The sequence below is a fragment of the Haplochromis burtoni genome, unplaced genomic scaffold (genome assembly GCF_018398535.1).
Source record: "Haplochromis burtoni strain Fernald_Lab_line unplaced genomic scaffold, NCSU_Asbu1 Contig_390, whole genome shotgun sequence".
Lineage (NCBI taxonomy): Eukaryota > Metazoa > Chordata > Actinopteri > Cichliformes > Cichlidae > Haplochromis > Haplochromis burtoni.
Genome location: NW_024582751.1, coordinates 457328 through 474459, shown reverse-complemented (window position 1 = coordinate 474459; position 17132 = coordinate 457328). Strand labels below are relative to the sequence as shown.

General features: G+C 40.4%; 1 protein-coding gene across 6 annotated transcripts in view; it reads right to left on the bottom strand.

Annotated features, from left to right (window-relative positions):
- The window catches only part of LOC102289969 (solute carrier family 41 member 3), a 39310-nt gene extending 22593 nt beyond the window's left edge, over nt 1–16717 (bottom strand). Inside the window, exons 1-2 of one of the 6 annotated variants that reach the window (XM_005944065.3) lie at nt 16603–16717; nt 13937–14292 (exon numbers count right to left, since the gene is read on the bottom strand). In XM_005944065.3, coding sequence (XP_005944127.1) covers nt 13937–14248 — 312 coding nt within the window. In that variant the 5' untranslated portion in view covers nt 14249–14292; nt 16603–16717. The other 5 variants (XM_005944067.2, XM_005944064.2, XM_005944063.2 and 2 more) reach the window with 5 other exon arrangements.
- Between the last annotated feature and the right edge of the window lie 415 nt (nt 16718–17132).

Below are 17132 nucleotides of genomic sequence, written 5' to 3'. Positions count from 1 at the left end.
TTATAGAATTTCTCTCTCTTGCTTTTAAACTTCAGATGTACTCGGAGCCACAGTGTGGGAACCATGAAACTATAAATCTTTAGCTCTTATATATATAGTGGGGATTGCATTCCTATAATAAACCTTGCAGAGCCTAAAGTCAACTTGAATTCAGAGTTACATGGAGCCAACAGATTCTAAATTGGCAGCAAGGAGTATGATTAAGCTTGAATGGTTGTCTCTCTGTGGTACGAGGCTTTTACAGAGGACTGGGTTCAAAGGACAGAGCACAATAAGCACAAAAAATATCCAGAAATTTATTTTAATTCTTTCTTCTCAGACGCGAAAATCCAAACCAATCAGTCCCCATCACATCTTAAATAACTTATAGTACCACAATATTCTAATACAGCACTTTTCCTCCAATTCTACTTTTAGAAACTCTGAGAACCAAAAGTAAACCTGCAGTCTGAGAGTAGAGATTTCAGCTTTCAGGCCTCGATTCTGTGGAACTAGCTCCTCGTTTGGATTCAGGAGACAGACACCTACTCTACTTTTAAGATTAGGCTTCAAACCTTCCTTTTAGAAAATGCTTATATAGCTTATATCTTTCTATTCTTTCCTTTATCCTCTTCTCTTTCTCCTCACTCCCAACAGGTAACAGCAGAGGTCTGCCCCTCCCTGAGCCTGGTTCTGCCAGAGTTTTCTTTCTGTTAAAAGGGAGTTTTTCTTTCCTGCTGTTGCCAAGTACTTGATCAAAAGGATCGTCTGAATGTTGGGGTTTCGGGATTTGTGAGTAATAACCTAGTGCCTATTAGATTTATTATTGCAGGATTTTGATATGTGTTGTCAGTATTTACAAAGAAAGCGCAGTGACAAGACTTAATATGAGAATGAATTTAACCTTTATTCGACTGACCCTGTTCTAGCAGAGCTTTTTTTTTATATTCCTCTGAATTCTGTGGCTGTCACATCAAATGTCAGAAACCCACTTCCACTGGAAGTTATGCATGTCCATCACTGCCTCTGACTTGTTTCATAAGTGATGAAGTATGTTTATGACATGCCTTCTTCACACTTTGTCATTTCAGTACAGGTCAATCTAAATATCATGCCCTTTCCATTCTTAAAGGTTATGAATCATTTCCATGATGTTCTGAACCCTACAAATGGAGCTACATATTGATGAGCAGTAATTCATTATCTCTCCTGTTTCCAACTCCTGGAACACAAATATTAATTAACCCATCAGTTACCGATTACTGTGTGCCAGTTAGCTAGCTTAGTTAACCAGAGCCAGTGGTTTGTCACATACAAGAACGACCCGAACACATTTTTAAATGTTTTTTAACCATTATGAACGTGCTAACTATTGCTCTGTTACATATTCTGCACTCTCTAGTGTTTGCAACCAATTGGATCATTTCTGCCTCCTGGCCTATTTAAACAATAGTGAACAGGTGATGAAGGTGAATGGATCCAAACAAGGGAATAAGAGAACTGAATGTCAGTCTTGTCAATGGTAGAGGAGTGTGTGTGCTGGTGTGAGTGCATCTCTATTCATACCAATTCCTCTCAGGTTCTGGATTGCTAAATCTGGCTGACGTCTGTCATACACAGAGGCTATCTTGGGACATGTCCCACTTCTGCTATAATACTGCTGCTACTGCTGCTTGACTGTGAGTGCGAGTGTGATGGGACAAAAGCCAACATAAGCCAGCTCAGTGCTACTGTAGACTTCCAGGGACTTTCTAATGTTGGTGCTGTCGCTGACTGATTCAGGTACTTCAGACACACAAAAATGATATTTTCAGAAAATTTTACACTCAAGAAGAATTCAGTATTTTATGCTCGGTCTATAATAACAGGTTTTTCCTTTACTAACAGTATCTCTGTGTAACAAATACACTTCTTTTAGCCAATTACAAGCCAGGTCTCAAGCCAAATATTTGCTGGGGATTTGTAATGTGTTAAGTTTGCTTCATTACATTAAAAGTCTGGTTGCTCATGTTTTGTTATTAATGTTGTACTCTATAGTTTTTCTGGTCCCCTCACCACTGTGACCATTAATGACAAACTGGGTTATAGTCTTTAAAAACAATAGTGACATTTTAAAAAGTACAGTCTGTATTTTTAAAGAGCCGCAGTGACAAAAAGGAGGAAGCTCAGGTGTGTGTTTTTTTGTGACCGATTCTGTTGCACATGTATTTCTGGGGGTATTATTATGAACTATCTGCAGTGTTGGGGAGTAATGGAATACATGTACCGGCGTTACGTATTTAAAATACAAAATATGAGTAACTGTATTCCATTACAGTTACTGTTTAAAAAGGTGGTATTCAGATTACAGTTACTTTGTAATCTGATGTATCTAATCTTATTATAAAATCTAAATCATCCACCAGTCACCTTGACCCTCTTCCCACTGTGTTAGTTAAAGCCTGTCTTCCCTCGTTAGCTCCTCTCATAACCAGTATTATCCATTCCTTCCTGAACACTGGAATCGTTCCTGAATCACTGAAAAAGGCTTCTGTTATTCCAACTCTCAAAAAGCCTGGTGCAGACCCCAATAACTTTGATAGTCTTCGCCCTATATCAAATCTCCCCTTTATTTCAAAAATTCTTGAAAAAGTTGTCGCCTTTCAGCTTCACTTACACCTCAATAACCATAATCTCTATGAACAATTTCAATCTGGTTTACGCCCCAATCATTTCACAGAAACAGCTTTGTTAAGGATTACTAATGACCTTCTGATGGCGGCTGATTCTGGTCTCCTATCCATCCTCATCCTTCTTGATCTTAGTGCGGTGTTTGATACCATTTCTCACAATATTCTCCTGAACCGGTTAGCATCCATTGGCATTAGTCATACCCCCCTTGCCTAGTTCACCTCCTATCTCTCAGACCGCACTCAGTTTATCCAATTTAAATCCCATTCTTCAAGTCTCCATCCTGTTTCTGCTGGTGTGCCCCAGGGTTCAGTATTAGGGCCCCTTTTATTCATTATTTACATGCTCCATCTTGGTCATATATTCCGAAAATATAATATAAATTTTCACTGTTATGCCGATGACACCCAGCTCTACATTTCTTCTAACCCCAATTCATCCCTCCCACCTCCCTCCCTCTCAAACTGTCTTATCGAGATTAGATCCTGGTTCTCCTCCAATTTTCTTAAACTAAGTAATAAAACTGAAGTTTTACTCATTGGCACAGCCTCTATCTTAACCAAATCCCAAGTTTTTCCATTAACATTGAACGTTCCCCCACCCTTCCCTTCCCTCAGGTTAAGAGTTTGGGTGTCATACTTGATAATACTCTCTCATTCCAGTCCCACATTAATTACATAACCCGGTCTGCATACTTCCACTTACGTAATATTAACCAACTCCGCCCCTTCCTTATTTCCCATGCTGCTGCCATCCTTGTCCATAGTCTTATTACGTCCCGCATTGATTACTGCAATTCCCTCTTATTTGGTCTCCCTAAAAGGTCCCTTCACAAACTCCAACTTCTTCAAAATTCTGCAGCTCGTGTCATAACTCGAACTCCGTCAAGAGCTCATATTACCCCAGTTCTTCAGCAGCTTCACTGGTTGCCCATAGAAGCCAGGATAAACTTTAAAATCGTACTTCTCACGTACAAGTATATCCATAAATCTGCTCCTTCCTATTTGTGTGACCTGCTCCATATCACCAGTGTTTCCCGCCCTCTCCGATCCTCATCTGCTATTCATCTTACTGTTCCGTCCGCACGTCTTACCACTATGGGGAACAGAGCCTTCAGTCGCTCTGCTCCTCGGCTCTGGAACTCTCTTCCTCCAGCCATAAGAAATATGGACTCTCTTCCCGCATTTAAGTCACAGCTCAAAACACATCTGTTCAAACTGGCTTATTCGCTTTGGTGCTGATTTTACCTGTTGTCAAGTTCTGCTTTGCAATTTTAACTTATTTTATGACTATTGCTTCTTTTATTAATGTTGTTCTTTTGTAAGGTGACCTTGGGTTTTTGAAAGGCGCCCTCAAATAAAATGTATTATTATTATTATTATTATTTGTTGAAATGAATGGATTACACGGCGGTCTTTTCCTGTTTCATATGTTAGACTATGCTCTTTCTATTTTTGGTAATTCCACGCCGGTGGAAACCCAAACAAAACACCAATTAAGAGGTTCTAATGCCTGTGTGTCAATCTCATGGCCCATGTCACCCCTACTTGCAGCCCGCATAATGACGTGAAGGAATATTTAAAAAATATTATTAAAAAAATATTTAATATGAAGGCAATAGGGAGAGTGTTACAGGCATCGCCCTAAAGAATGTAGCCTCATGGGCAGTGTAGTCCGTGCTGCAGGGAGAATGGACTGCCATACCAGTTATGTGTCTGGATCAGGTGACCCTGAACCATTCTTTATTTATGCTGCAAAATGCTGGTGATGCAAAGTTGGTACGTTCCAAGTCTGAACAAAGAATGACTGAGGGGAATTTCCATAACAGTACAGAATACCAGGGATGGACATATGACAGGGCAGTGAATACACTGGAGGGTTACCTAGGTAACCAGAACTACTACCCATCAGCTTCAAAGCAATGCATGAGGAACACTTCAACTGTGACAAGGTTTTTTACTTTTAAGGAGCTTGGAAAGAAAAGTGACTGGCCTTCTTTAAGTTTCTTGAAGATGTTTCACCTCTCATCATTAAATTACTATGACCTGGATGACATAAGCCCTTTACTTTTGTTTTTACCTTTTTAAGTAAAGAACTTGGTGACAATTTCAAGGGTGATGCAGTGTATATACAAAGTCATCTCCCTCTCTGGCCTTCTTTTTCTCTCTCTCATCTCCAAACCACTTATTGAATTAACTGTTCAATGCAATCCCAAGGCTCTCGTCTCTCTCTCTGGTCTAAATCTGATTTAGAAAGCTCAGAAAGGTGGATGTAACACAAGACTCCATCTGTTAATCAGAAAAAAGCACTGTCAACGGTGAACCGGCAGAGCTGTGCACACATGTGCAATCACAACACACGCATTTCTTGTTTAACCAGTTCAGGGTTTTTCTTTTAAGGCTCTCAACAACACGGACTGAGTTCAGAAAGCAGGTCAAGTCACAAAAAAGGTAGCTGAGACAAATATCTTATATTTAACTAAGGCCAGCATTAGTCTGAACTAATTCAAGCTTGTGAATATCTGAGGGGCAGGAAAACAAAAAGGTCTTTTTCTCCGACTAGACCGTTTATCTATTCTTCATAGCAACAGCTGTCAATATGTGTCTGTACTCGGTATGCAAATACCCACTCACCTTTCCACAACATCCCACAATCAGAATCTATAAGTGAGGTCAGTCCATTTCTCCCAAACATCCATTAACAGGACTGGGTCTCAAATTTCACTGCTTGTTTTTCAGCACTGGGAATCAAAATTAGTGAAGTAGGGAGCTTGCTCAAATATTCTTTGATCTCTTTGATATTCAAAAGTTATTCCACCTACTCCAATACAACACCACTTTCATGTTAACCTACGAAAGATCACCTCTTTATAGAAAGAGGGAATTATGACGTGAAGGTGGTGCCCTTGAGCAACAATCATGACACGATAATCAAAATACTTCCGATGGTACCCAACTCTACACATCTATTCACATTATTCTTGGATAATTACTTGTATAAGGTCCATAACGATACCCGCGGAGACCATTCCAAGTCCTGATATGAGGTATGGTACGATAACCTGCGCCCCAATGAGCCAAGAGCTCTCTGGTAGGAAACCATGTTCTGATCGAGTCAGCTTCCAGGTCACGCCACGTAACTTCTTGCCTTGGTAGCGTAGCTCCAACTCCAGACGAGTCACAACCATGTTGCACAGGGGATTAATCAAAGCACTTAGTTTAATGTTTAGTTATCCCATGGTAAGTGTAACTTCATTCCAAAGGAAAAAAAAAAAACTCTGATTAAAAATAAAAAAGGTCTGAGGGGTCAAAATAAAGTAAGGAAGTGAAATACCAAAGATGAAAATAATCAATGAGTTTGTCCTTGGTTTAAAACAGGGGAAATGCTTCAAGCAGTTCCTAAGGCTCTTCCTGAAGAAATGAGAGGCAGCATTTGGGAGCATATATATGTTCTGCTCTCAAGGGATGACCCAAAGATGACAGCTACTTCTTGCATCATTCTTGGCAGTACACAAGATAAACATTCAGCATCCCTTTGAACCAAACTGGAGATCCGATATCTATTCAAGCAAGCGAGACATTCGTCATGTTTTCATTCCTTCCAATCAATGATGTTTTCCCAGGCAGAATCACGTTTAAAAGCTTTAACTCCAACTTGAGGGAGCTGGAGCATGGCATCTTTGGACCAATGGTGAGTCAGCAGTGATGAGGTATCCATTTGCCGGCACCTCTGGGGAAAAACAATCATTAACACGATTTCTGATTCATCAGTCAAAATGTTCCACAAGCACAGATGATCCACATCTGCAGTCAAAGTCTTAAGTTTACCCGGCAACCTGCAAAAACTAACATTAAAAATAAGACTGGTTTATGCCAGTAAATTAATGCTGAGCTATTCAGTGGTCCTCCAGTTGTCCTGAACAACTCTAGAATCAAATAAATCCTCTGGTTGAGTTTCTTGTTTGTTGGAGTCCTCAGTTGATAAGATCGAGCTTTAAATCTACTTGACCTCCAGTGTAAAAGGCACACCTGTATCTTGTGAACCCAGAGCTCGGAGTGACAGCTGAATGAGTGACAGGAGCAAAAAGATGAAGAACAGTCCAAAAGGTCTTGAGAGTTTAGAAGCAGGAGGAAGACTTTATATCTTTGATATACGAGCCTAATCTCTTATTTGGCGAGGTGAGCTCTGTGATGTCAATAGGAGATTCACAGATGAGATGCAGCACACAGTACCACTTGAGCAGACTAAAGTGTTCCTCTCCTCCTTTCAGCATCAGGGTAGTCCTGCTCACTCAGCTCTGCTGTGACGTAGCACAGAAAGAGGCAGGGCTGTCTGCCCTGTGCAAACTCACGAGAGAAACGACCGGCTTTCTGCCACGCACTCTCCCTCTAAGCTATTTTTTGCTGCGTGTCTGCCTCTTATCCTCCCTCCCTCCCTCCCGCGTATGGCATCCATCGTTCTACGTCGAACAGTCTTGCTGCATTTCACATCCCTCTTTCAGTCGTTTCCATATCTCTGTATCGTGACTCATTCTTTCCCTCCATCTTTTCCTTCCACTTTTACCTCTGTTCTAGCTGCTATAATCATTTTGGAACACCGTATTTAAGAGCAAACAAACATACTGTACAACTACTGATTTCCAGGCATCTTTCAGGTCTTAAACTAAAAATCATTCCTCTCAATGCATACTGTTCACAAAAAAAGAAAAGAAAATGTTTTCATACACAAAATATTAATTAATGACATGTAAAAAAATCTTTACATGTAAAATCTATAAAGTGCCACATTAACAATAAGATTACATCATTTGAATACAAGAAATAAGGTTTTGGATTGGCTAAATAGAATTAAATAAATTGCAGTCGCTATAGTCTCAGATCACTTCGACATTGTGTAATAACACTGATGTGTTTCTTCTGGAAACTGCTGAGGTTGATTTGACAAGCAAGGCAACTGATTAGCAGCAACAATGTAAAAAGCTTATAATTCTTCTTACAGGATGTACACTACTTTGCAAAAGTCTTGAGCCCCATTTCTTTATATTTTGCTTCCAAGGAGCCAAACACTTATTTTTTAAGGTCGTCTTAAGCAATAGTTCTCCAGGCTTTGTGAAGGTCTTTCAAAGTTTTCCTTCAGACATTGGCTGCAGTTTCATTTATTTTCGGTCCAGCCCTTTTTCAGAGGACCATTTTCAAGGCACTTTTTTGTTATTTGTTATTATTGAACTGCTTACCAATGAATAAACCAGCGTTGTATCTACACATAAGACAACCTAGAGACTGAACCAATTTTAAATTGTATCTTTAGTCACTTTGTTCCTAGCAGCCTTTTACAGAAACTCATCAACTGTTCTCATTTCTTTAGCCAAATCTGTGAAAAATCCCACAGATAATGCAGTCTGATAGATATAACAAAATATTTTTATTACAGCAAGGTGTTTTCCAAAGTTCTATTAGCTGAAATCTCTCAGCATGGTGTGCAGTGTGTACTTAAGAAATTTGAGGAAACTGGTCAGTTGGAGGACAAAAAGAAGTAGCAAACCTAAATTTTATTTACAGCACATGAACAACATGTGAAAATCAAGTCCTTATAAAACAGGAATCCAGCACAGGACCTGAGAGATGCTGACCCTTCAGTTGCTTCATTCACTCATCATTGAAGTCTCATAAGAAATAGTCATGGATTGGCTGATGAGAAACTCAGACAACCCCAAATCAAAGAAAATACGGCCCAGTGAAAATTAGAATTTTAAACACTAGCATTAAATACAGAATTTTTTTTATGATCTAATTTTTAAATATCTTGAAAAATAAAAATGAGTGTTTAAACACAAATGCTAAGGATACTCAGTTACTTTTGTAATGTGTATTCATTACAAATCTATCAAGATATGTTCTTTTTTTTTATGCATATCTTTATGTGAACATTTGGATTGAATTACAGTGAAAACTAAAACAGCAGTGGGATGGGTTTCAGTGTTTCAGTGAAGATAAAAGACACTTGCACTTACACAGCAGGGGACACTGGGTAAGACTTGTAATGACTGCTAATGGTAAACTCTTAGCCTAAATGCTGCTAGATATCAACACGATTGATGCATCACTGGCCCATTTGTTTGCTTCAAGTATTCAAAGAATTTATAACTATAACAGTTTCTGGGAGCCTGTCCAACTAACATTTAAGTCTCATTTAACCACCATAACTGTAATTTAAAGAAGTCAAATATTGCATGTTTGCAATAGTCTAATGTATGGACGATCTAATTTCACATTTTATGGAGCGAGCTTTTATAGAGCTCTAATTTGGAAGCCAACCAACAGAACAAAGAGAAGCTGACACAAATGGCACTGCCTCCGTCTGTCCATCCATCTATTCATCTTCTTCCGCTTATCCAGGGCCGGGTCGTGGCGGTAGACCTCCCTCTCCCTGACCACCTCCTCCAGGTTATCTGGGGCAACGTCAAGGCATTCCTACGCCAGCCAAGAGATATAATCTTTTCAATGTGTCTTGGCCCTAGGGCCTCCTCCCAGTGGGACCAGGCCAGAACACCTTACCGAGGAGGCATATAGGACGCATCCTTGTAGAAGCCCGAACCACATCAACTGGCTCCTTTCGATGTGGAGGAGCAGCGGCTCTACTCTGAGCTCCTCTCGGACGGCCGAACTCCTCACCCCATCTCTAAGAGAGAGGCCAGCCACCCTTTGGAGAACGCTCATTTCCACTGCTTGTCCCCTCATAGGTGAGAGTGGGGACGTAGATCAGCCAGACAATCGGGAGCTTCGCTTTTACGCCTCGTTCTCTCTTTACAGCGACAGACATCACTGCAGGCGCAGCACCAATCCATCTGTCAGTCACCCATTCCCCTCTCCCATCAGTTGTGAACAAGACCCCAACAAATTGCATGTTGGATGTAATTGAAAGACAGGCCAACAGGATGTGATTGTTTAGACAATAGCTACCATCACAGGCCACAGTAACAATCGTTTTTGCTGATAGTGTAGTGTTGCTGTCTTTATCGACATTTTAGATCGGCTACTCTCCACGTCCTTGTGCGTCCGCTGTGCTTTGAGACACAGCTCCCAGCCAAGCTCATGACTAATCTTCCATCTGATGCAGGAGGGAAACTGATACTGTAGACTGCAGAGTGGGAAGAAATACTGATGAGCTACAGATGGAGTAAAGGGAAGTAGCCATATGAGGACGGACGTATGCTTATCAGTGGAGGACGGAGGGGAAGAGAGAGACCAGCTCATCATAGAGCAGACAGCAGTGTGTCTGATTTCCCTCAGCTCAGATGGCTGCAGACTAAAAGCCAGGGACACCTGGCACAGGACAGACACGACTAGCTCAAACTCATTATTAAATGTACTATCTCACTATTCCCACCTTATATTCCTATACTGTATCCTACAGTATGATTCTATACCATTGTGTAGAAAACACAGCCATCAGTCAGTTATATTCTTGAGATATTTTGACCAAGGATATTACTGACATTTAATTAAGAACTGATGGGAAGGTTAAAGGTATAGTCACAAATTTTTGAGGTCATTTAATATATAAAAAAAAAAGTATCCTATAGTCTATGTACATGTACAGCAGTGTGTAACTACATTTTCAAATAAACTGCATTCTCATAAACATGTAATGAATCTATTAATAATATATAGGGGTGAGTTTGCAGTTTCTGGAAGTCATCATTTTCTTCCAACTAATGGTGTTTTACATAAATGGTAGAGACAGGCCATGTATGTAGTATGCCAAATGGGGACTAGAAGAGAACTTGTTTTATCATCTGAGAATGGACCCCCTTCATCAAAGAGATAACACCACTTGCAACTAAATAAATCTTCATCCTCTTCCTCCTCACCTCAAGATTAATCTCCTAAACAGAACTCACACTCTAAGACATGAAAACTTGCATAAACATGCTTATTTATTCCCAATACTGTTGCAGTGACATATTGCCAGTAGATCAGACATGCGACTTTCCTGTCTCTGGAGAATTGACAACGAGCCGGGTGAACAACAACAGCTGATTTTAAGGTAACATTATGCCAGCTAATGTTAGATTCAAGTGTCATAAAAATCACACTTTTCCTCTGATAAACATTTTGATTACATTCTCACATTCTACGAACGTTTATTCCCTAACTGTACGAGTCCAACAATGTTAAATCCACGTTAGATTCACTAGCACAAACTAAAACTATCTATCAGGATATCTTCAACAGCTCACCTTAGTATGGCTGTCATCAGTCAGAGGTGAGCTTTACTGACTGACTCGCCTGTATTGAACTCCTTTTACAGTTTTACAGCTACACATGGATGCTTCTCACCCAGCATTGACAGCTGAGATAAACAGAGGTCTGATTGCCTTCCACAGAAAGGAAAAATCTCGATTATAGGCATAAGCTGTTGTGTAGTCGTGGCAGTTATGATATAATGTACCCTAAAACATGATGTTAGGTTTTTGAACATAGTGGAATGTTTTGATCTCTCTTAGCTAACTAAAACATGTTTGTCCTACAGGAGCCAATGTAGCAAGGATTATGCACTTGAATTCGGAGAGGTAAGAAAACAGAACTGCAATACACTGACATCTAGCACAGAAAGATTTTATACACTGTAACTATAAAGAGGGGTACTATTAAGTTATAGTAGTCTTCTAAGTTCACTGCAAATCACATTGTGCAACGTGGATCTCATAAATTTGGGTAGGACATTATGTTTGATGCACATACAACATGTAATAATATTAGCCCACACACCGGCTGCTATCTCTTAACTATTGATCTACACTGTTACATGCTACTGAAGATGTAATAGTATCAACATATTCACCAGGGACAGCAGCAGCTATGCCCTGGGGTGCATTCAACTCACTCAAAAGGCCATTTTGCCCGTCCAGTCAGTTTATAACTTCTGACATTACTGGCCCAGTGTACACCATGTTAACATGATCAGAGATACTTAAGTCAGAAGAAGATGGCTTTATTGCTCTGAGCCAGAAGACTACTTCAAGGTAACAAGTACACACAAGCATACACACAGTACCACCACTTGTAACAAAAACAAACAAAAATACACACTTAGACGAACAACCTGTTCTAACCGGTGCAGATGAGTCACTATGTTGCTCATGTTGTTATTTATTCAATACCATAAAGTCTCTGTGTACTGTCCAGTTTTTCATTATTGTGACGCTCTCTCTCCTTACGTTAACACGTTTAACGTGAGAGAGTAACCATCTGGGTCATTACTGACGTATTTTGCTGTGCCTCTGGTCTCCTAGCTCTTAAATCTGTCAGAGATCTTTCCTTACCGGAAAAGAGCCTGCCACTGTGTGCATAGATTTACTGTCTGCTAAGAGACGCCTTAATATTCTGTTGTACATTACATGTCAGACAACGTGAAAATAACTTCCCTGTACAATAAACACTTACTTTTGAAGTACTTTATATGTAAAATGAAGGGAGACAAATTTTGATGTTTTCCCCCTTCACGATTTCCTATTTTGTCACACTTAAAAGTTTAATACTCTGTTAACTTAGATCTGTGAAGCCTGCAGTTCTTTAATGTTCTTCTGGATCCTTTTGTAACACCCAGGATGAGTCGGCGATGTGCTCTTTTCTCATTTTGGTCAGCCAGTCACTCCTGGGAAGCTTCACCACTGTTCCATGTTTTCACCATTTATGTATAATGGCTCTCGCCATGGTTCACTGGAGTCCCAAAACCTTAGAAATGTGCTATGATGTGTTCCTTTTTAAGGTCTTTTAACCTGCTTCACTTTGTCAGACGGTTTCTATTTAAGTCATTTTTTGATTCAACAGGACGTCCAGTAGTGGTGCAACGGATAAAAATCTCAAGGTTCGGATCGGATCACGGTTTTAAGTCACGGATCGGATCAATTTTCAGATCAGCAAAAAAAGAAAAAGACAAAAATTTAACATTTACTTATTCACTTATTGAAGTATTTTTTGCCTGTTAAAAACATTCAACTCAAGACTCATTCCACGCAATTATTTTAAAAAATTTATGGTTCAATATAGGGCAGTACTGTTTGTATCTACCACTCAATTCAATTCAATTTTATTTATAAAGCGCCAAATCACAAAAACAGTTGCCTCAAGGTGCTTTATATTGTAAGGTAGACCCTACAATAATACATACTGCTCATTATATCGCACTCCGCTGTGATATGATGAGCAGTCACGGTCACGTAGCTTTCCGTCGCTACACCCATTTGTAGTAGTTAGGGCAACAGAAGATGCCTGGGACAGTTCAGCCATAACTTTAATCTTTTCCTGCTCATACATGCTTGGAACGATTTTGCCACTAAAATGGATGCGCAACGGGATATCATAGCGTGGCTCAAGCACGTTCATCATAGTTTAAACCCCTTGTTTTGCACAATGGAATACGGCCTCCTGTCTGCAGCTAAACACCCCAATAGCTTTTGTAATAGCTTTAGCCCGGTCAGATTGGGCAGCAAAGGGCTGCTTAAGTACCGCAAACTCCTCTGCTCCTCCACTTGGACCGCTAGCGCTGACCATAACTATCGCTTTTTTTTTTCTTCTTTTTCAAATCTTCGGATCACGTGCGTCCTGAACCGTGGAGTGGGATCGGTTCGGATTACGGATCAACCGTGATCCGTTGCACCACTAACGTCCAGTAATCGAGCCCAAGTGTGTTTAGTGAAACTGAACTCAGCTTTCCAAAAAATGAGGTTAATCACAGTTAATTTATGATTTAACAAAAGGGGCCATTTTAACAGGACCAGGTAGTTTTGGGTAACTTTTCTCCCTTAATCAGTGAAATCATCATTAAAAATACCTGCATTTTGTATTTACTCGAGTTATCGTGGTCTAACATTAAAATGTGTTTGATGATCTGAAACATTCAAGTGTGACAAATATACAGAACACTAGGAAATCAGGAAGGAGGCAAACACTTTTTGACACCACTATACCTGTGTTTTAGGCACTAAGAAAAAAAATGGTCAGGTTTTATTCTGGGGGTTTAAAGAGGGTCTAATAATTGTATCCTTTGACATAGCTGCTACATTTACACTGGGGTAAATCTAATCATAGTTTTTGTACACCATCCCCGAAAAAATCATCTTGGAGAGCGGTGATGCCAGCATCTGATGAGGGATTCAAATGAGCAGCCTGAAGGTTTACCTGTCAGCTAGTAGGCCCCAATATCCACTATTATGTTAACATACTTCATGCTTTTCCACTCTCAATATGTGATATCACTCTCCAAGCTACCCTAAGGACCTTACCTGTACAATGTCCAGCACCATGCCAGCCATCACCATGCCCATTCCAGCTAGCAGGTAGGGAAAAACCACCTGAAGACAGATGGCTATGGATGTCTCTTCCTCTACTTTGGCAACAGGCACTTTCTTCCTCTCCTCCGTAGACTTTTTAGGAGGAGGTTGCACGACTGGGGGGAAGATGAACTCATCTTGCCCATCTAAAGTGCTTGCCAAGCTGGCACTAGGACTCCCAGTGGGACTCTTCCCCTTGGAGCGGGACTTCTTGGTCTTTTTCCTCTGGCGGGCCTGTTGTGGTGGTTTATCCTCCCCAGGCATGATGACAGCAGTGGCTGTGACAAGTAGGGTTGTGTTAGTTTAATCTGGGAACACAGAATAGATAGGGACAGTAAGGGTCTAGTTTGGCACAGCTTTACCATCTAAAAATGTAGAGATAACTGCATCCAATCTTTCGAATCCATCCACTCCACCAGGATGATGTGCCAATCAAATCAAATATGCTTTCCATCAGCTGAACAGAGGATTAGCTCTCATATTTTGCCATGGAAGGAGACAACAGTTTCTATTGGTGATCCTTCACTTTGTTATATCTAGCTCTATTTGGAAAGCATGCTGAAGTAACATATATAGTTGCACAAAGGGAGAAAAGCACCATATAGTTTGGATAAAGTGCATAGAACAGCAAAAAGTGTAAACTCTACACACTTCCACCACTGTTAAACTAATGTGGCGGGGCGTGGTCGGCGGTGCCGCTGCAGGGGAGGCAAACGCACCCGCAGGGCATCCGTAGTCACGCCTCGTCAGGCTAAAAGTGTGCTGGGTCCTGGATTCCAGTTTTGTTGTTAGTGTTCGGCTGGCAGCTGGAAAGTTTCAGCCGTGTGTTTGTAAACAGCGACCGATTGTGTAAATAAAGTTAATGCTGAAAAGCAGAAACTTGTTGCCGGTCTGCCGTGGTTATATCACAGCTAAACTCTGCTTTTCCTTTTATTTGCCTTCTGTTTCCCCTCAGCTTTCAACTGAGCGTAACATAAGGCTGAGCCTGGTTCAGCGAGAGGTCACTTCCTGTTAAAATGGAATTCTTCCTTCCCGCCATCGCAAAGTGCTGCGTATAAGGGAGCCTCTGATTTTGGGCGCTTTCTAATATTGTAGAGTCATTATCTTGCAATATACAGCTCACAGAGGCAACTGTTGCAGTGAATTGATACTACATAGACAATAGGTTAAAGCTTCAACTTTTTCTGATAGACTGATGCTCTGTTTTCAGGAAAGCTAATCAACATATTAAACACAAGGGCACAACAGAGAACTGTAAATACTATACATAAACAGCCCCTTCTTTTCTTAATCCATGAATATCTTTTATTTTTATTATTGATATCTTTTAAACAAATAACTGAGCTGACAGCTGTATTAAACAATCTGTAGCAACCACTAGGGTAGTCAGTAATGCACTGCTAATATACCAGCTTTAATAAAAACCTTTATGTTGATAAGTTGGCACTGTTTCTCATTTCTCATCATACTGTGGTTTACAATAATTTCATAAATTAGTTTTACTTGGAGTATCAAACTTTAGAGGGAATAGCTGTTATCGTTTCTTTTAACTCTTCAGTCAACTGTTTTATTCAGGAAATTTCATTATGACACTAATTACTAATTGAGAGTTTTTAAAATCATCAGTTCAAACTCGGGACCGACGAGTAGCTGGTGTGTGATACGTGGTCTCAAATCACAAAGTGCTATCATGAGTAAACGTACAAGACTGCACAGAAAGGGAAACGTTTGTCTTCTTTTAAAAAAGCAAAACTCAAACGTTAGTAATACAAACATGCTCGACACGGAGTCCCGGAAACCTCCCAAAACGCCTGAATTCATCTGCAGGTCCCGAAACCACGCCGAACATACAGCGCAGAATCCTTCTGTTGACATGCATTCCCTCACTTGGACGCTGCCATGTGCATATCCCATAATACATCTGTACCGGTAACCACGGTTACACAACCAGGTGCTTTCTGATTGGATAAACTAAAGAGTATAAGCGAGAAAAAAAATACTGCGTAAGAGTGTAGCCCTGCCCCCTCGCGTGTAGCGCGCGAGGAGCTGCTGTTTGTAATAATCAAATTCACAGTTTTATGATTGTGAGGATGTTTAAATATTATAATATATAATGATACAGCTGTAGAAACTATTTTTGAAAAGCGTTTGGGCTGAGGAAAAGATTTATTTTTAGTTTCTTAATTTCAAAGACCAGAGAAAAATGTTTTATATCAGTTTATGTGGCGGTTTGCCTGGCGCTTAGACCTCCAGATCATCCCGGCTGTGACTTAACTTATGATTTAATAAGTTGATATGTGTCTGACATCAGACTAATGTCAAAGTCAGAAAACCTCTCTGTCTCAAACTCCCTGGTAGTTTATAGACGACAATATGAAAATCTTTGAAGGCATGGGGGGAAACATCAGTGGAATCACCAGCGAGACATTTAATTATAGCAGAGCACAGAGCAAACCAATACGTGTTACCATTTCTAGAGTCTGTACTGATCACGACACACTCTCATTAAACATAAATTCATAAAGTTCTGCTTGGACAGCGTGCTCTCTAAGGCCACAGAGCCACATTAAGCCTAGTGTATGTTAGTTTCCATATTAGATTTGATTTATCGTCCTTACCTTTGTCTCCAGCCAGTACTCGTGAAGGTTTGCGGGGAAAGCAATAAGCTCCCGAGAATAACCGTGTGTGCCCTTGCTATGCTGTGTGTATGTGCTTGAATGGAAATGCCTGTCTAAATTAGGATATGTGTATGTTCTTCTCTCGTGCATTTGCTTTTTTCTATGTGTGTCTGTGCGCTGAGCTCTGCGCGTGCGTGTTTGTGCAGGGTACGAGCTGGGGGGCACCGTCTTGAATTTCATGGCATTAGCAGATAAGGATGAGCCCCCCTCACCCCCTCCTCCTGTCTCTTTCCATCTCTGTCCGGCTGGCTGCCATCTATACAGCATTTTCTCTTTTCCATTCACAGAAAGAATAAAGTTTGCAACCTCACAGTTAGAGAAGCCCTCATAAGGGATTTGTGGGGTCGTGCCCACACACACACACACACACACCTCACTGAGGTTTTTATGAGCTTGTGTAGGAACTATAACCATTCATTACAATCAAACATCATACATGTTTAAAAGACACTATTTAATACTATTAGGTC